This window comes from Oenanthe melanoleuca, chromosome 13 (genome assembly GCF_029582105.1).
Source record: "Oenanthe melanoleuca isolate GR-GAL-2019-014 chromosome 13, OMel1.0, whole genome shotgun sequence".
Classification (NCBI taxonomy): domain Eukaryota; kingdom Metazoa; phylum Chordata; class Aves; order Passeriformes; family Muscicapidae; genus Oenanthe; species Oenanthe melanoleuca.
In genome coordinates, this window is record NC_079347.1 from 3,418,278 (window position 1) to 3,431,745 (window position 13,468).

Sequence of the window (13,468 nt, forward strand, 5' to 3'; positions counted from 1 at the left end):
CAACCAGAACCAAACCCAACCCAACCCAACCTGAACCAAACCCAACCCAACCAGAACCAAACCAAACCCAACCCAACCTGAACCAAACCCAACCCAACCCAACCAGAACCAAACCAAACCCAACCCAACCAGAACCAAACCCAACCCAACCCAACCTGAACCAAACCCAGCCCAACACCAAACCCAACCCAACACCAAACCCAGCCCAACACCAAACCCAACCCAACACCAAACCAAGCCCAACACCAAACCCAACACCAAACCCAGCCCAACACCAAACCCAGCCTAACACCAAACCCAACACCAAACCCAGCCCAAAACCAAACCCAGCCCAACACCAAACCCAACCCAACACTAAACCCAGCCCAACACCAAACCCAGCCTAACACCAAACCCAACACCAAACCCAGCCCAACACCAAACCCAACCCAACACCAAACCCAACCCAACACCAAACCCAGCCCAAAACCAAACCCAGCCCAACACCAAACCCAACCCAACACCAAACCCAACCCAACACCAAACCCAGCCCAACACCAAACCCAGCCCACCCCAGGTGCCACCAAATCCAAACCAAACCCACAGCCCACTTGTGGAACCTCAGCCATGGATGTGGCAGATGGCAGGGCTGCACCAAGAGCCTCTTCAGTTCCAGACATCACTGCACCATCTCTTTTTTTGGGTTTAATGCCCACAGTCACCAGCTGGGGCTGCAGGAGAGGCTCTGCCCACCAGCAGTCACCACCCAGCCTTCTTTTCATTTTGACTGATAACTTTAATATTTTAAGCATCAAATGCTGTGTCAGGCTGGTTTAAAAATTATTTTCTATCTTTAATTTCTCTTGGAATAAACCAATGTTTACTACAGTATTACAGCTGGCCCAAAATGGGAACATTTAGTAAGCATTCCAGACAAGGTTTTCTTTTTGGAAAATTTTAATTGAAAAAAAAATATTCCACTGGCTCTCCTGTAAGAGCAGTAACTTCTGCCTCGGTCTGATTTCCTTTCCTCCAGGAGACATCCCATAAATACATCTCAGTGGGACTTTTGTTCCCAGAAACTCTCTAGGTAGCACATCCAAAAGCTCCCAAGTGCCTCTGAAAAGGAATTTACTCTGGGCTCAGAGTAACTGGAGCATCTGAGGAGCCAAAGGGGGACCCTGCATGGAAAGGTTCTGTGGGGACACGGGGGGACAGCGTGGTGCTGGTGCTCACACAGCATTGCTAAGCAGGGCCCGAAATGCCCTGGCCCAAATAATGCCAGAAATGCCTTTTGGAGGCTCCTGGCAGGTTTCAGTTCCCATTCATCCCCAGCCCTCTGCTCTGGCAGCATCCTGGGCAGGCAGGAGGGACAGCCACTTAAAACACAAATAGTGCTGGCAGATGAAATATTAAGGGTGTTTAAAATCCTTTCCATTAACCCTCCCCATCCCTGTCCCACCCTGCTCTCACACACCCCAAATCCCAGCCAGGGCTGCTAAAGCCTGGCCTCACCCTAAGCCAAGCCTGGACACAGCCCAGCCCCAGCTGATGCCAGGGCTGGATAAAGCCTGGCCTCATCCTTGGCTTCAGGAAAGCCAAGAAACAGCACAGAAGTTGGCCATACAATCCAAGCATGGAGATGAACCAATGTGCTGGGGAATTTTATCCCCACAAACCTCTCAGCCTCCTCATCCAACAGCTCAGAGCAGAGAGCACGAGGCACTTGGGGACTTCATCCCTGCCCAAACTGTGACAGCCCAGAGTGTCCCCAGGGGCCAGAGGTGATGGAGAGGGTGTGACCCCATGGCACTGAGCTGTGCCACCCACCCTGCAAAGCAGGAATAAAATCATCACCTTTTTCCTCTCTCTTTTTTTTCCCCCAAGACAAAAGCGCAGGAAGTTTAATTACAGTGCACAAAAACGTGAAGAGGGCTGAAATTTCAGCTCCCCTCTCTCCAGGTGACACCATGGAGGGAAGGAAGCAGCAGCTCCAGGCTGGGGCTGGGGCTTTGGAGCCTCTTGGTGACAGCTTCAAATGTCCTTTGCTCCTCTCGTTACAGCTCTTCTAAAGATATCAAATATAGATCTTTTCCTCATAATAGCTTAAGATACTCTATTTATACATAAATCCTTTCAAAAAATAAAAAGTGACACACAGAGCAATTCAGTCACTCAGAGTTTTTAAAACTGTTACAAAAAGCCACGACATCCATCCCCAGCACCACGGCCTGGGGGCTCTTTTGAGACTTTCCTTTTATAAAATACAATTCCAGCTCTCAAAATCCCGGCTCTGCAGTCACACAGGGCTCCTCCTCCCACTGCCCCCTTGCACAGGAGCTGGGATGGTGAGGGGTTTGCCCTGCTGGGCCCTGGGGCAGCCCTGGCTCTCACAGCCCCACAGCAATGCCCAAGGGTGGAAATGCTTCACTGGCACGAGCAGCACTGCACAGACCTGGCACAGACGGGGCAGGGGAGGCTGGGGAGGGGCAGGGCAGCTCCAGCAGGGCTCAGCAGCAGCTGCTGGGCACAAAGTGCCTGCACAGAGATGTACACGGAGGTACCAACACCCAAACACCACCAGTGGGGCTGCAGCTGGGCTGCCCACCTGGCACAAAACCAAAACCCTCAGGATAAGGGGCTGGAGAGGTTTGGTGCAGAGGAGACCCTCGCCCTCGCCTGCAAGAGCTGGCCCTGTGTGCCCCAGGCAGGGGCACCTTCCCTGCCCCACACCCAGGGGTGCCCCTGCAGCACCCACAGCCGTGCCTGGGGCAGCAGGGAGGCTCTGGGAGCACAGGGACCCCCAGAGCCCCCCACCCTGGGGCCATTCCCAGCCCTCAGCTCAGCCCCTTGGCCGTGCCTTGGCTGCTCTTCCAGGGCTGGGATGTGGCTGGAGCAGCCCAGCTCGGGGCTGGGGGGGTCCCCATCTCCCCAGAGCCATTCCCCTGCAGCACCACGGCAGGAGAGGCCACACAAACACCCAGCAGTGGGCACAGGGCTGTCCCATCCCCTCACAGAATGGCACAGGGTGTCCCCATCCCCTCACAGCGTGGCACAGGCCTGCAGGACTCCCCATGGATACCATGGAACGCTCACAGGGGCTCTGGGCCCCCCCAGTTATAGGAACTCCACGTAGTTCTCGGGGATCAGTCCTGTCTTGCCGTCCAGGGTCCCCTCCAGCCAGCCAGGCTCCTGGGATGGGTGAACTGTGGACACAGGGAAGCTTGTGCTCATTGTAAGAAAGGAAACAAACTGAGTTAAAGGTGATTTTCAAGGCCCCTTCTGACCCAAACCATTCCAGATTCTGTGAGCACACCAAGGGGCTCAGGCAGCTGAAGGGAATCCCACTGCAGGCTCCTCCCTGGGGCTGAGGGAAGTGAAGCATTTGGGATAAAATCAGGGGCCCAACACTTTCTCCAGGTCTGAGCTAAGGCTCCTTGGAAGCTGGAGAGAAGGTGGGTAACTCCATACTGCCCATCCTGCTGGCCTGGCCCAGGCTGGGAGGGAAACTGCCCCAGGAACAACCCCAGAGGGAGAGCAACCCTGCACCCTGTGTGCAGCCAGAAACCTGAGCAGCCCTCAAAAGCCCTTCTTTACTCAACCAGCCCCCAAAACCTGGTGGTCCAGGAGCAGGCCAGGGTCCCCTGCAGGCAGAGGATATCCCCTGCCACAGCAGTGGGTGCTCAGAGCTGCTGGGGCTCCCTGGGCTCTGTGGCCCTGCAGCTCTGCCCTCACTCCAGTCTGGGGTCAGCTCAGCTGAACTGGAGCTCTCCCAGTGCCCCAAACCCATCATCAGCCTCACAGCAGCTCCAAGTCAAACCAGAACTGGCCCCACATCCCTTTGTCTTTGCAAAGGCCCCTGGTGACAGCCAGGCTGGTCCCAGCTCAGGCCCTGAGCCCACATGAGCCCTGGCTGTGCTGCTGACTGACTGGAACACGCTGTGTACATTTCCCTTGAATAATCCATTGATTTTTATCAGCAAACATCATGTATTTAATTCAGACTTGTTCCCCTCCTAGCTGCTCTGATTCCCACGGGCCCTCAGAGGGGAGACCATGTTTATTTATAAGATGACTATGGAGCTGCTTTGGAGAAGGATTGTCTTTAATTCACATGTATTCCCTCTCCTCCCTTTCTGCTCCATATCCCAGGGCTAAACCAGTGCCTGTGGTAGCAGCTTCCCAAATGACAATGCTGAGCATTTAAAAGCCAAGAATGACTGGGAAAGTCATAAAAAAGGATTGTAAAACTGGGATTATAACTAAGCCAGAGCTGCTTGGTTCCACGAAGGTGCAGGAAACAGCAGATCTGTGCTCAGGAGTGTGCTCTGAGTGAGCAGAGCCCACCTGCTCCAGTGCTCACAGCCAGAGGGAAAAAGCACACGTGGCTTTCCCATCTCCTGTGAAAAACATCACGGAGTATTTCTGGTGCTGATACCCAGAATCTAATCTCCCCTTGCCAGAACTCTGGGAAGGGCTCTGTGTGCACAGCCCAGCAGGGCCCCCGACACCCAGGGGAGGGGTGAGGGGCTCTGCAGAGCCCCAGACCCTTGGGACAGGCTGGGAGGGGCCCCAGCTGTGCCCAGCTGTGCCAGCACTCACCATTGTCGAACACGGTGCCAGCAGTGAAGGAGAGCTCGGAGTCGTGCTCGGCTTTGCAGGCGTAGAGAGCGCGGGCTCTGCGCAGGGGGGAGCTGCAGGAGAGGCACAGCCCGGGCTCAGGGGTGCCAGCCCAGCAACCCACCCTGAGCCCAGCTGGCACCACTGCCCAGCCAGCCCAGCAACCCACCCTGAGCCCAGCTGGCACCACCTGCACCACTGCCCAGCCAGCCCAGCAACCCACCCTGAGCCCAGCTGGCACCACCTGCACCACTGCCCAGCCAGCACAGCAAACCCACCCTGAGCCCAGCTGGCACCACCTGCACCACTGCCCAGCCAGCACAGCAAACCCACCCTGAGCCCAGCTGGCACCACCTGCACCACTGCCCAACCAGCACAGCAAACCCACTCTGAGCCCAGCTGGCACCACTGCCCAGCCAGCCCAGCAACCCACCCTGAGCCCAGCTGGCACCACCTGCACCACTGCCCAACCAGCACAGCAAACCCACCCTGAGCCCAGCTGGCACCACCTGCACCACTGCCCAAACAGAACCAGCAAACCCACTCTGAGCCCAGCTGGCACCACTGCCCAACCAGCACAGCAAACCCACTCTGAGCCCAGCTGGCACCACCTGCACCACTGCCCAACCAGCACAGCAAACCCACTCTGAGCCCAGCTGGCACCACCTGCACCACTGCCCAAACAGAACCAGCAAACCCACCCTGAGCCCAGCTGGCACCACTGCCCAACCAGAACCAGCAAACCCACTCTGAGCCCAGCTGGCACCACTGCCCAGCCAGCACAGCCCAAGGCAGAGTGCTCAGCACAGCCCCAGGCTCCAGCTGCAGCTGGAATGGTCTGGGTGAGAGGGACAGCACTGAGCAGAGGCTGGCACACAGCAAAGGGGGCACCAGGGGCTGGCACACAGCTCAGCCTGCCCCTGCTCTGGAGTCACTGGGCATGCTGTGCTGGTCCATCTGCTGCTCCAGGGATGCCCAAGGACCTTCAGGCTGTGCTGCCCATGTCCATCACCCTGCTGGCATCCCAGAGCTTCCCAAGGGCTCTTCACTCCTCTCAGCACACTCCTTACCTGTTGCAGAGCAGAGCAAAGGCAGCTGAGCTGAGCTGAGCTGAGCCCAGCAGTGACAGCCCCTCTCCCCTGGGGCAGGAGGCTCTGGCAGCTCCCCTGGCTGAGTGCAGCTGTGCTGGGAGGGCTCGAGCAGGATGGAAGGAACGGGAAGTGAAGTGGGGGGAAGCAGGGAAATTCAACAGCAACAGCAAAAGCAACAAGAAGCCAAGGGAGCTGTGGCACAGACCTGATGGGGGATGAGTCGCTGGACGTGGAGGAGGTGGGCATAGGGCTGGAGGGCGCAGAGAACATGGGCCAGGACGGTGACAGGGGTGACGTTGGGCTTGCACTCTGAGGGCTGCAAGACATAACCAGAGAGCTGATCAGCAGGCAAGCACAGCAGCAAACAGCACTGACACACACACAGCCCAGGACAGTGCTGGGAATGTCCTGAGAGTGAGACACAGCCAGGAAACGAAGCACCAGGGCCTTGGGAAGTGCCTCAAGGCTGGGCAATGAGAGCTGATCTGCAGCGAGCCCCAGTGCTCTGCCCTGTGCCCAGGGCTGTGCTGCACCACTTACCTGCCCCATGCTTCCCCCAGGGCTGCCAGAAACTGCTCCTGGGATTTCTGGACCTTAATGATGACTGTGAACAGCCTCCACCCCTCTGTCTGTCACTCACACATTCACTGTATAAAAATGCCACTGATTTTGTTTTACATCCCCTTTCCCCTTGTGCTGATTCCTGAAGCCACAGCTGTCAACTGCAGCTGGACTGAGTTACTGAACTTGTAACTGCACACAGGAGTTTTTGGGTCCTTCCAAACTGTTCGATTCAGGTCATTCTCAGGTTCACCAAAAAGCCATTATTGTACTAAAATACCAGTTTGATTCATTTACTGCTGCTCTGCTTAGTAACTTATTTGTATTCCCCATCCTACTCAGATTAGAAACTCCATCCCTGACAGAACACCAGAAATCCTTCTCCCCACTGTAAATGCCTCTGTAAAAACAATTAGTTCTGTAAAAGCATCATGATTTATGTTTTCTCCTTGAGGGAGGGACAGCACCTCTGATCACACAGGTCTGTATCCCACAGCTGGGGCTCCTGGGGCACAGGGAAGGGATTCAGGGACTGGTGGCCCCAGAACAGGGGGAGAACCTCAGCCCTAGAGTTGCTCAGACCAACGTTTCACCTTCCCCAGTGTCCTCTGGCTGCCACCACAGGGGGATATTTATGTCACAGATCCTTCCCCTTGGACCATCTCTGCTTAAGGCCACACTCTTGGCTTGACTCCCTGCAGAAGCTGTGCCACTGGATTCAACAGACACTGATAAATTCCCTCTGAAATTACAGGCAACACCTTTATTGTGTCAGAAGATTACACACAGAAAATGGGATACAGCAGTGAGTGCAGCATGACCTCACCAGAGGCTGGGAAACAGGGAATGCTGTCAGGCAGGCTTTCAAGCAGATTCCCAAAACATCCTGCTAATAACCATCACTATTCAAAAACAATCCTGTAGCATTTCCATCATCAAAGCTGTCCCTCTCCTGAAAAATGAGTTTTCCTTGGTCTTTCCCAAACCTGTGCCATTGGGACTTACCAGTTCCTCCATCTATTCCCACCCCCAGTGGAGGTGCTACCAAGGTCACCAAGTCATCCCAAACTACCAAAATTCACCCTTCAAGCACCAGTTCTTGCAAAGAGATGGCTCCAGGAGGAGCCAGGCCAAGGTGAGGCTGGGAGGGGCCACGAGCTGGTGACCAAAATGTGGCTGAGCCTGTGCCATGGCACTGGGTGTGCCAGGATGGGATGGACACTGTGCCAGGGATGGGATGGACACTGTGCATGGCACTGGCTGTGCCAGGATGGGATGGACACTGTGCCAGGGATGGGATGGACACTGTGCATGGCACTGGGTGTGCCAGGATGGGATGGACACTGTGCCAGGGATGGGATGGACACTGTGCATGGCACTGGGTGTGCCAGGGATGGGATGGACACTGTGCCAGGGATGGGATGGACACTGTTTCTGCCACCAGCCCTGGTCCTGTCCACTGCACAAGGGAAGGAAAATCCAGGGGCACACAGCTCCAGAGCAGAAGTTGCTGCTGCAGTTTTTGAGATGAAATCATGACAAGAGGATGCAGCTCTTGTTCCTCCTCAGGTGGCTCTGTCATTGCTCCACAACTGCTCACTCTGCTCAGGACAGCAGGAATGCAACCACAGCATTTCAGAGTTATCAGGGAAACAGCCTGAGACAAGGACCAGCCCTTGGGCAGCCTCTGCCTAAGTTCCCCCTGCTTTGGAGCAGGATTTGGTGTCTTGGATCCTTGGTGCCACAGCAAACACTCTGTGCCAGCAAACCCACACAGAGAGGGGTCACTAATGCCAGGGTGTGCTTTGGGGTGAGCAGAGCACCCCTGCCCATCAGGGCAGGATGATGAACTTGGTCCTGCAGTGGCTGAGCAGCTCTGCCAGTCCTTCCAGAACACTTCCTCAAGAAGAACCCAGGGACAGCTCAGGACCCACCTGAGCTGCTCCCAGGCTTTGGGAATGATGGGTTCACCTCCTTCCCATGAACCACAGGGATTTATTTCCAGGCTGCTGCTGGATGTCCCCTGGCAGCCCCCAGAGCAGCCCCTGGGGATGGCAGTGCCCAGGAGGAACGGGCTACCCCGAGGTCTCTGGTGGTTTGGAAAACAGTTTTCTTGTAGGATCCAATTTCCTTTGTTTCTCAGAAAGAGCAGAGGTGGTGAGAGGCTGGGGGGAAGTTCTGGCTGCTGCTGCAGGCAGCAAATGTCAGCTGGATGGTTTTCCCTTCTTCTTACTCGGGAGGGCTTTGCGAGGGGCTCTTCCTGTTGGATGCACAGTGGAAACAAAACAGAGAAAACTGCTAAGAACCAACACCATCAGAAGCAGGAAAGAAAGAAATGGCTCAAATTAGAGTCTTCCAAGGTGAGAATGGAGCTGTCCCCAGTAGCAGCAGCTGGGGGAACTCCACGAGTCCAGAGCCCAAGGCATCCTGAGGCTCCTGCCCTTCCTGCTGGTCCCAGAATCAGTGGCTGTGATCCCACGGGAGGGAGCACTGCTGGGCACTCCAGTGTCCCTCCAGCAATCCCACTCTTCCAACAAACACAAACTTGGACATGGATTCAGGAGCCAAATCCTCCTCCCTGCTTCCCGTGCCTTGCCCAATGCAGATGCTCCGTTTGCTGCCCAAACACGTGAAGAAAAAAAAAAGCAGAAACTCTTCTTTCAAGACTCTGCCGGAGTCGCTGGAGCTGAAACATTTCTTTTGTGATCCCTTCTCCCAACCTGCCTCCTTCATTCCTCTTCCTCCACCCAGGCTGCCTCAGCCCCAGGGCATGTGCAGCTCTCAGCCCCTCTCAGCAGGTCTCCAGCCAACTTCTGCTGCTTTGTTCTCCTCCCCAGAGGACACCAGTTCCACTTCAAACATGTTTACAGCTTGTTTATTTTTGTGGAACTCGGGGCTATTTCTGCCACAGAACATCTCACAGCTATGGATGGGCAGAGCCCACTGATGCACTCCAGCCCTTTCATGAAATCACCTCAAGAATAAACAACAATATTCCTGTTCTGACATGATCAGTACCCAACTGCAGTAAAACACATCAAGGACCACCAAGCCCTCTGCTCCCTGATCTATTCCTATAGAACAAAGCTGCAGAACATAAGGTTCTTCTCAAAGGTAACAAGAAAAAAGAAAATTACAGCTTTATGTAATGCCAGAGCACTTCAGCTCTGCTGAAACAAGGACAAGCCTGCAGCTCAGCAGCAGCTCTGGTGCCAAAGGAATGGGAGGCAGCCTGGGCTGGGGGAGCTCAGGGAGCTCAAGCAGGTCCCAGCAAAGCTTGCAGTGATGGATGGGCTCCTGAAGCAGCTCCTGGCACCCCAGAGCTGAGCACCAGCTCACAGGCTCCAGCCTGGCAGGGCTCCTCCTGGGCCTGGTGCTTCATCACAAGGAAAATGATGTTAAACCCTCTCAGGAGAAATGTTGCTGCACGCTCGTTTGGGTGGAAATGATGACAATGACACATTTAAAGAAATAAGCAGCTAGAATGGCCTGTGGTCAGCATCACTTGGTCCAAAAAATCCCAAAGTCTTCAGTGCAGACCTTCCCCAGATCTCCATTTACCAGGTCCCACCTCCATCAGCACAGATCTCAGGATCTTCCTTCCACCTCAGACTGTGATGCTGGTGACACCAGCACATGGCTTTGTCTTGTCACTTGGCTGATTTCCCAGGTGTGGGAACACTTCCCTGCTTCAGTCACTGCACAAAGCACCCAAAAGCTTTTCCTCTTGGACAGGAGAGAGCTGGGATGAGCTGTGACCCTGGGGAGGAGAGCTGGAGCTGCTGTCCCTGCTGCCAGGTGCAGGTGGTGCAGAGGGAGGAGATGACAGAGCAGCTGTGGGACAGAACTCTGGAGCTCAGAGCTGGAGAGAGCAGGGAGCAAGCAGAGAGTCAGAGAGAGTCAGAGAGTCAGCACTGGGTGAGCTCTCAGCATCAGCAAGCACTGCAGGAAGGGAGCTGCAGGAGGCTGGTCCAGCACAGTGTCCTGGTCCAGCACAGTGTCCTGGTGCCAGCACAGTGTCCTGATGCCATCAGAGATGTCCTGGTGCCAGCACAGTGTCCTGGTGCCAGCACAGTATCCTGGTCCCATCAGAGATGTCCTGGTGCCAGCACAGTGTCCTGGTGCCAGCACAGTGTCCTGGTCCAGCACAGGTGTTCTGGTGCCAATACAGGTGTCCTGGTGCCAGCACAGGTGTCCTGGTGCCAGCACAGGTGTCCTGGTACCAGCACAGTGCCCTGGTACCAGCACAGTGTCCTGGTGCCAGCACAGTGCCCTGGTACCAGCACAGTGTCCTGGTGCCAGCACAGTGTCCTGGTACCAGCACAGTGTCCTGGTCCAGCACAGTGTCCTGGTACCAGCACAGTGTCCTGGTCCCATCAGAGATGTCCTGATGCCAGCACAGTGTCCTGGTCCAGCACAGTGTCCTGGTACCAGCACAGGTGTCCTGGTCCAGCACAGGGGTCCTGGTGCCAGGTGAGCTCCAGGTGACATCCCAACAGGGAACAGCCTCTCAGTGACAGCTGCACAACTTGTTTGAACCAGGATTCCCAGTATCACCAGCAAGCCGCAGCCCCTCCAGGGGCTGCTCAGCACTGGGACAGGCAGGGGGAGATGGGGCAGCCACGGGTGCAATGAACCTGGACAGGGCACAGGGGCACAGAATGGCCTGGGGCTGGAGGGGACCTCAAATGCCACCCAGTGCCATCTGGCAGGGACACCTCCCACTGTCCCAATGCTCCAAACCCTGTCCAGCCTGGCCTGGGCACTGCCAGGGATCCAGGGCACCTCTGCCAGCCCTGCCCACCCTCCCAGAGAAGGATTTCTCCCAGTACCTCACTCCACCATTTGCTGCATTTTCTCTCCATCAATGCCCCCCTCCCTCTTCCTCTCTGCCCAAAAGGCTCTCAGCAGACTCAAAATCAGCCTGGAGGGTTTTATGCTGAACCAAATGCTTTCAAACTGTGTTAAAGCTCTGAATTATTAATAGAAAAGTTGCAATGAGCCAAAGTGGCAGTTTAGGAGGGAAGTGTTGGTAAATCAGGAGCCAGTGTCTTAGTCATGGCTTCTCCATCGTGCCACAGCTCCTGCCATGAGATAATGCTGCCAGCCTGGAGCATTAGTCACCAACAAATTCTGTTTGCAATTAGGCAGAACTCAACAGCCCTTCACTCCCCTCTGGCATTCACTGCACTGCTATCTTACATCCCCTGAAAAGAAAACTCTCCCATCTGCCACCCCAACAACCATATGGGATCCTTGGAAAAGGAAGGAAATTAAAGTCCCAGTGGGATCTCAGCTCCAGCTCAGCTGTGGGGGGCTCAGAAGGATCCAATATTGGAGTCAAACACATCCTGTGCCCCTGGCACTGCAGAGCTGCCTCTGCCAGCCCCCAGCAGCCACCCTGAGCTCTGAGTACTGAGCTGCTTTGGGAGCCCAGAGCTGCAGGGAAGCTCAGGGGAACAGGAGGATGCTGTCCCTGCTGCCAGCCACTGCCACCTGCCCTGGGGACAGCCCTGGGAGCAAAACTGGGAATTTGGTCCTCATTGCCCCAGCCAAGCCCTGCAGAGCCAGGAGGGACACCCAGGCAGGTGATGGGGATCCTGCTCTGCCCCATGGAGCAAAACCAGTGCTCTGCCAGCAGCAAGGAGGGCACAGCTCTTAAATCCCACCCAGAGCCACCCCTGCCATGGCAGGGACACCTCCCACTGTCCCTAACCGATCCAGGCTGGCCTGGGGCACTGCAGGGATCCAGGGGCAGCCTCAGCTGCTCTGGGCACCTGTGCCAGCCCTGCCACCCTCACAGGGAAGGGTTCCTTCCCAAAATCCCACCATCCCTGCCCTCTGTCCCACTGCCACCCCAACCCTGCCCCAATCCTTCTCCAGCTGTCCCTCTGAGCTCTCCCAGCCTGGCTCCAGCTCATTTCATCCTTGTGGCCAAAGGGGGGAACAAAGCAGGGAGCCATCCCCACCCTGACCCCTCCCTGTCCCACTGCTCAGCCCAGCACAGCCAGAGGGTTTTCCTCAGCCCCACAGGAGGCACAGCCTGGTTCTCCCCTCCCAGCACTCCTGCTTTCCCACTGCTGGTGCACACAGCAGCAGATGGATCCCTGCTCCTTGTCCCTCCCTCCCCATGCCCTGCCAGGACCTTTCCTGCAGGACTCCCTCCCTCCCTCCCAGCGTGGGGCACAGTGCAGGGTGTGGGGGCAGCTCTGACAATGTCCCAGCTTAGCACTGCCCTGTCACTGTGCTGCACTGGGGTTGGGTTACCCAGCCAGCTCCAGCAATTCAGGAGATTAAGCAGCACAGGGATCTCCTTTCAGACACACACAGTGTCCCTGCTCCCCCCAGTCCCCCTGAGGGAAATGGGGCTGGGGTGTCCCATCTGCACCCTGCCCACGTCCCCTGTGCCAGCCCAGCCTGGCAGGGCAGCTCTGGATGCTCTCAGCACTCCCAGGGCTGGCTGCTGTGCCTGGAGCCACAAAAACACTCCCAAAAAACTCCCCAAAAGACTCTCACAAGGCAGGGTCTGGGCTGCATCCCTGGTTTTGAATGTGATCTCGCAGCAAAAGGAGGAACCAAAGGATGCCCTTGGCAGTTCCTGGGCTGCATTTCACCTGAGGTGACATTTCCAGGGGCAGGAACCCCAGTGTGCCATCACTCTGCTCCCACAGCTCACTGAAAGGCTGGCTGGCTCACTCCTGACTCTGCCCAAGGAAATTGGGGTGCAGGCTGCACAGAGGGGCTGAGCAGGCTGGGCCAAGGAAACAGCCCAGGACCCCAAAATCAACGGGGGGAGGGCAGGCAGGGAGGGGAAAGGGGACAGGAGAGCCCTGGCCAGGGGGGTGATGCTGCTGAGCTCAGCACAGAGTGCCTGCTCTGCCCCAGCAGGTCTGGGGAGCAGCTCTGATCCCTGCATCCACCCCCCACAGCACTGAGATGGGCTTCACATCCTGCTCCATCTGAAAGTAAAATTTCCATTAGCCAATATTTACCTGAGGCAGTTTGAAGAAGATGGTCCACACTAATTACAGAATTAGGAAAGCAGTGAGTGCAAGATCTCTCTTTTTTTTTTTTTTTTTTTTTTTTTTCCCCAAGCCTTTCCAGAAAGCTGCCTCTTAAGCATCATGTGCTGCTCAAGTTTAAGGTGTTTTTTTAGAACCCTGGCAAGGAAATCTGAATTAATTCAGCTTGTGAGAAGCACCCTTGGATGCTCCCAG

At 55.9% G+C, this 13,468-nt stretch overlaps 1 protein-coding gene across 3 annotated transcripts in view; it reads right to left on the minus strand.

The window, feature by feature from the left end:
- Positions 1–1,837: 1,837 nt before the first annotated feature.
- Positions 1,838–13,468, minus strand: part of ARHGAP26 (Rho GTPase activating protein 26) — a 104,084-nt gene continuing 92,453 nt past the window's right edge. The window contains exons 21-23 of one of the 3 annotated variants that reach the window (XM_056502577.1): positions 5,896–6,006; positions 4,582–4,673; positions 1,838–3,185 (exon numbers count right to left, since the gene is read on the minus strand). In XM_056502577.1, the coding sequence (XP_056358552.1) occupies positions 3,097–3,185; positions 4,582–4,673; positions 5,896–6,006 (292 nt within the window). In that variant the 3' untranslated portion in view covers positions 1,838–3,096. The other 2 variants (XM_056502578.1, XM_056502579.1) reach the window with 2 other exon arrangements.